The sequence below is a fragment of the Engystomops pustulosus genome, chromosome 5 (assembly GCF_040894005.1).
Source record: "Engystomops pustulosus chromosome 5, aEngPut4.maternal, whole genome shotgun sequence".
NCBI lineage: Eukaryota > Metazoa > Chordata > Amphibia > Anura > Leptodactylidae > Engystomops > Engystomops pustulosus.
The window spans coordinates 51,501,167-51,507,587 of record NC_092415.1 but is presented as its reverse complement, the minus strand read 5'-3'; the positions used below and the strand labels follow the sequence as shown (position 1 = coordinate 51,507,587).

At 43.6% G+C, this 6,421-nt stretch overlaps 1 protein-coding gene across 2 annotated transcripts; it reads right to left on the bottom strand.

Annotated features, from left to right (window-relative positions):
- Positions 1-204: 204 nt before the first annotated feature.
- Positions 205-2,913, bottom strand: SNAI2 (snail family transcriptional repressor 2). 2 transcript variants are annotated; one of them, XM_072151938.1, is made up of 3 exons: positions 2,585-2,913; positions 1,549-2,088; positions 205-999 (listed from the first exon to the last, which is right to left on the bottom strand). In XM_072151938.1, exons 1-3 carry the CDS (start codon positions 2,661-2,663, stop codon positions 818-820), a joined length of 801 nt encoding a protein of 266 aa, XP_072008039.1. In that variant the 5' UTR covers positions 2,664-2,913; the 3' UTR covers positions 205-817. The 2 variants fall into 2 exon arrangements, with proteins under 2 accessions (XP_072008039.1, XP_072008038.1); XM_072151937.1 differs by having other exon boundaries at positions 1,549-2,091; positions 2,585-2,895.
- Positions 2,914-6,421: the final 3,508 nt, after the last annotated feature.

Sequence of the window (6,421 nt, the reverse complement as noted above, 5' to 3'; positions counted from 1 at the left end):
CAAACCTTTGTCCTAACAAGTGTAAGTCACAATGAGAAGTTTTGTGGATACAGTTAATTCCTCTCCCCCTATTGAGAACACACGCATGCTTGGCCAAGTGTGCACATGCCTTGTTCAGATGACAGCACTCTAAGGTGTAAGGCGGATGTTAACTATTGACTATTAGGTGCAGTTTCAGATTAGAAAGGGTACAAAACAAAAATCTTTATATTCAAAATTTTCATTTATTAAAAAAAAAGTCTAAAAAATGCATATTTCTCAGACAGACGCGCTCACCATTCACTCTACAAATATATAAAAATATAAACATTTACAATATATTCACATATTTTACAAAAATAGTATAAAAAAGGCACAGAAGGGTTTACAGCGAGAAGGCTGAAAATGGACAGAACATTTTCTTTGTGCACTTCAGAATCTAAAGTTTTGCCCTCTGGTAAACCCTCATTTTTTTGCACTTGCTCCCATAATAAAACTCTGAACTGTGCAGAAGAGTCCCGATCATCACTGAGTTTAGGAAGACTTTTTGCATAGTGTAAAGTCTTGTCAATGTCCATTGTCCGATCAGTACAGATGTATATGGCGAGAAGGCACCTGAGATAATACTATCCGGCTGAAATGATTAAGGCAAGAATGGTGTGAGATAGTTGAGGCTGAAAGGCCATTTGGATCATCTTCAACTCTTGAAGACACTCTTTTTTGCTTTGTTCATTGGTCGGAAGAGGTAAAATACCTTTGGCTGTGTCCCCATGCCTTGAAGCAGCAGGAACCTGGAATGAGCTTTGGTAGTCCTGGTAAACGTGTAGACTGGAAAGTCTCAGTGCGCTATACAGCAGCCCGACTCCTCGTGCTTGTGAAGGAGGGACATGCGAGAGAAAGTTTTGGAACAACTTTTGCACTGATATTTCTTCACATCTGAATGGGTTTGCAAGTGGGCTCTCAGGTTGGACCTGTCTGCAAAAGCTCGGTTGCAATGCGGACACGAGAAAGGTTTTTCTCCTGCAGAAGGGAGAGAAATAGAGGTGTAAGACGAAATGTTACATCACGAACTATCACTATACAGTTGTAATAAAATATAAAAGACTGATCGGTAAGTGTGGTGCCACAATGACTGAGACTGGTTCAGCTCCAACCATAAAAAATGGAGTCTGCAACTTCTCTTTACTCACTTACTGATACACTGACCCTATACTATACTATTCTCATTCAGTCCAAAAATAGATCCAATTCAGCATAAATCAACCAATAACAAAAACTGTATGCAACACATCCAGCTATGGGACTACAGGTCTCTGCAGGTCTTGGCCCCATGACAACTCTTCCTGCTTCCAGTATAAGGTATAATTATCATCTCTGGAGTGTTAGCATGGCATAACTTTTACTGAGTGGTGCAGCAGAGTTTGATACCTTTACCGATCACACATTTACTGGAAAATGATCAATTGTAGCAAAATATATCTATAAGGATCCATTATCAGAGAATTGTAATGTGGTAGAAGACGACAGAAATCTGCAATAGGTATATGACGTAAGGGTGGTAGAACTTACCAGTGTGAGTCCTGATGTGTCCCTGCAGTAGCCAGGGCCTGGAAAAGGCCTTCCCACAGATCTTGCACACACAGGGTAACGTGTGGGTCCTAATGTGCATCTTGAGCGCCCCCAGACTGACGTACTCCTTGTCACAGTATTTGCAGGAGAAGGACTTTCTGGCCTGGGCATCGCAGTGCAGTTGCTTGTGCTTGGCCAGTCCTGAGAAGGTGGAGTAGCTCTTACTGCACAGGCTGCACTGGAACTTCTCTGCCTCCAAGGAGTGCGGGTCACACAGTTTAGCCTGAAGCCGCTCTTCCTCATCACTGACCGGACTCTCTGAGCCGCTGTGGTCCTTGGAGGAGGTGTCTGACTGTGGAGGAGGACTGACTCGTCCCAATGATGAGGGGTATCCGGACAGGGGTGACAGGTCACCGGGAAGGGGAGGGGGCAGCAGACTGGTCCATACTGTGATGGGGCTGTAGGCGACAGAGCTCAGGAGGTCTGTCTGTGGGATCACCGCCACCGGGTACCGCTCATACAGGAATGGGGAGATCAGCACTGCTGCAGGGAGGGAAGAAGAGGAAATAAGTAAAAAAAACACATACAACTCATACTTTTATTATATACAGACATAGCAGGACTGACTATAAGTGATGTAGTAATGACTGATCCCTACACATGCAGGACACTGAGGTCTATCTATACATATATACATCCTATAGTGTATAGTACATAACAAATTTACCTCCTCTAATGGATATTATATAGTAATGTGATCTATTTTGTATATATAATACATCCTTGTAATATAATATATATAATGTGCTTTGTCATATATGTATATTATACAGATAATGAAATCTATTCTGTACATATAAACATCCTATACTGTATATTATGTAAATAATGTTATCTATTCTGTACATGAATACTTCCTATAGTGTGTATTATATAGGTAATGAGTTCTATATATACATATATATGTACATCCTAAGTCAGTGCTCTGCATAGAAAGACATTACAAGTTCTTGCACTAGTTGGGCAGTACCAGTACCTGCATGGCTGTCCAGTTCTCCATAGTTGGGCTTCTTGGAGGAGTTGAAGTGTTTCTTGACCAGGAAGGAGCGCGGCATTTTCAGTGCAGAGGAGAAGTAACGGTCCCCGGTGCCGCACTGACTATAACATGATGTGTGTGCGCAGGCGGCGGAGGACACTGCTCTCCCTGCGCTCCACTGCTGGTAAATAGTCAGGTGCAGGGGGAGGGCACGACGGGAGGGGAGGGGGGCAGGCAGCCAATCGTCAGCGCGGCACCGCACAACTTGTCTCGGGTTTCACATCCTCCCATCGGGACAAGGGAAGACTCCGCTGTCACAGGGTGAAGGCTCCGGCAGGAGAGCAGCGGGGATGCCGGGAGTCTGCTCCAACATGCCGGGTGGATGACATGGGGCACACCAGAGGGGCTCTGCCCGTGTGGCAGAGAGTGGGGTCACATAGGACCTATGAAGCTGCTCCTTACTGTGCTGTGTCCCCTATTCCTGCTCCTGGGCTGTAGATACTGAGCTTCTGACCCCCACAGCTGCCCTGTGTGCTACATCTGCCGGGTGACAGATCAGTGGGCATACACTAGTATGTGTGTGACGGTAGAAGTATATACTGTGCAGGGAGTGTATACAGTGCACTCCAGGCTTTTCAGTGGAAACACATCTGGGGTCAGACCATGCCTCAAAACACATTCTTCAAAACGCAGTTCAACGCGTAATGTGAACAAGGTCTTAGGCCAGTGATGGCGAACCTTTTAGAGACAGAGTGCCCAAGCTGCAAACCAAATTCCACTTAATTACCGTGAAGTGCCAACATGGCATTTTAAGCTGCAACCTATTGCTACCAGTTCTTCCACATCATTCAAACGTATCGGTCCCTAAGGCCACCAATACAGTTGAATGAAGGAGGACAAATTCAGACTCTCATTGTAGCTTCTCTCCAGGGTCTCTCTGTGCAGGAAGAATGGTGGGTCCAGCAGGATGGCTTCCAAAGATATGTTATGTCAACACCTGGGGTGATGGCCTGAGTGCCCACAGAAAGGGCTCTGAGTGCCACCTCTGGCACCCGTGCCATAGGTTCGCCACCACTGTCTTAGGCTGTGGTCATATGTAGCGTTAGAGTTGTGTTAATGTGTTTATGAAAACACAATGTTAACACAATGCAATCACAATATTGATGTATTTACAGTGTGTTAACAAATGCTGTGTGTAACCTCGCCCTCGGGTGCATCCATACATTTCCGTTTTCAGCTGCAGTTTTTTTAAGCCAAAAGCAGGTACAGGTCATAAAGGTGAGAACATATAATATAAAATTGCTGCTCCCCCACCCCCAGGTCTTCAGTTATTATGAGCCCAAACTAGGAGTAACCGACCACCTCACAGAACAGGTGCAGGGACATGTTCTTTCTGGTGGTCAACAACTCCTGGTTTTGGCTTTAAATAACTATAGACATATCAGAGATGTGAATTGGGCCCTACTTGTGGTGGCAGTGCAAAAGGGGATCCACATCTGTCATACAGCTATAGGAGCCGTAGTCCCCTCACTGGAGCAGCAGCACAAACATATTATGAGAGGAAACAAGCAGAAATCACTCCAAAAATACAAATTTCTACATATTAGATACATACAATTTATATGTATATTAGAAGACACCTCTTCTACCCTTCACCATTCTAGGGTCCAGAGCCGTCTTTTACTGATGTCGTATGTACAATTAGTCAGTTAATAGAAGGACCCATCATGTTACAGTAATGTCTACTCATATGCTCAAGAGCTGCCCACAATGTCCCAGATGGATTTACTAAAGCTGGAATAACTAAATGCTGTGTGCCAGCCTGACTGGATATAGGGGTATGTCATTGTGCAATGCCAGATTGGACCAACAAATGGCTCCAAGTTTCTCAGTAACTTAATAAACCTAATTCAGTCTTATTTACTTGACAAAGCAATCACTCAGAAACAGTAAATGTCTCCAAAGGGCAGAGGCTTAACATTACACAGTGATGCCGGCAACCTGCAGACTCCATGTTTTGTGTCACCTGTTCAGTGGGATCACTGTTCATATCCCACCTGTATGTAGAAAGACGAGACCACCGGATGGACTGGTGGAGTCCATATGTAAGAATATATTTCATAATATAAACCTAAAAAGACGTATCCATCGGCAGATCTAAAGACTATCTGTTTCTTATGATGGAGATACAACACTTTATGTCCTTGATCATGTGGCACTTGATCCAGAAAATATATTATGATTCCTAGACATTTCTTATGGCTGTGGGCGTATTTGGATCAGATATTAATGTGCCATTAACATGTGTACAGGGTGGGAATCAATCATACACATCCATCTGTTCCAGTAGAAGAGGACGTGAAGAGGCAGAGAAAATCCATTCAGCCACAGTCAGGGACACCACAAATCTTCACAGAATGGAGATTGGTAAAACTCCATGCCCCCGGGCAGAAGAAGCCTGTTCATACACAGGACTTAGCTAGTGTCTTCTCATTATTAGAGTAGGAGGGAGGTCACCTTAGGGCTTATTTTTAGTGTCTGTCTAAAACCTGGGCCATCAGACAGCGTCTAATGATGTCATGGGGCCTACTCACCATTATTAGGGAGGAAATGAGTTTTCCATGGCCATATGTATGTGGTTATAGAACGATGAATGAATTTTCAGACAGGAAAAGTTTGGATAAGAACAACAGTGGCCTCACATATTAGACAAATTAAACCTGCAATGTTAGTTGGGACTGGAGCAGCAGATGATAAGCCCAACATATCAGATCCTTTTGTCATTGGGAATGATGAGTAATAGCAGTCGGCTGATCTATTTTTTGATATGTACATGAAATAGGTCATCAGTATCTAATCGATGGGGAATAAATACCCCAACCCAATCTACAGATCCAGCATGCTCTAGGATCCAGAACCTATACATTGGTTGGACCTGGAAGCAGAGGGTGCCCCCATTGTATAATGTTTACCAGTTCAGGGAGAGTCTTGCGGATAGGTTGGCTATCAGTATCAGCAGTGTATAAGGGTCCAACCAACTCCTTGAGTATGACATTACAGAGTCACATTTCCATGGGTCAGCCGCTATTAGAGGATGCAAAGCTCCAAAGTATAAGTCTCAGGAAATCCACACTAAATACACCTATATAAGATTGTTGCTTTTGCTTTGCCTTCCTAAGCTGTAAGACCCTGTTTACACTGCATCATAGCCCAACGTGATCCATATGACAAGACAATATACAGCATATATACGATATATGAAGTCACAGGGCTCTATTCAGAAGACTGTCATACATTATGAAGAAACGTACATCTTATTGACTTTTACTAGAAAGCATTGACATTCTTTAAGTTCAAGTGCAGCGCATCTAAGCTCCTTCTGAAAGTAAGAAGGTGGTGCTGCCCTTCAAGGTCATTTGAAGTCGTTCAGTAGCGAACAATCCACGTCTGAATTGCTGAAAGAAGTATGAGAGGTAAAGCTGCAGCGAGACCACCCCAGCCTTCCAGAAGACAGGTGTTGGAATGGAAACATGAAAGGAAACACTCAAGCGCTCTGTCAGAACTTGCTCTGGTGTAGTTTACTGTCAGGCTGCATAACTTCTTAATCTGGGAAATACCAAAGCAAGTGCAAAAGAAAAATGTTATCCATTTTCATATGTGAACTCATGCGACTCTGCTGGTGCAATTACCAGGTAGCCTGGAAGTGATACCCTTTATGCATTGTTTGTGCTGGTGTGCAGAGAGTATAGAGGGGGAGTCACAATATGCATTAAATCTAATATTAATACTGATTGAAATTTATTGTGGACACATGATACAACGTTTATATTATCAATA

Excerpts from the sequence above, each read along its gene's own strand:
- SNAI2 (XM_072151937.1), bottom strand. The coding sequence starts at position 2,663 with ATGCCGCGCTCCTTCCTGGTCAAGAAACACTTCAACTCCTCCAAGAAG. Across the intron at positions 2,092-2,584 it reads AGAACTGGACAGCCATGCAG|CAGTGCTGATCTCCCCATTC; the intron begins GTACTGGTACTG and ends CCCTCCCTGCAG. Across the intron at positions 1,000-1,548 it reads ACACATCAGGACTCACACTG|GAGAAAAACCTTTCTCGTGT; the intron begins GTAAGTTCTACC and ends TCCCTTCTGCAG.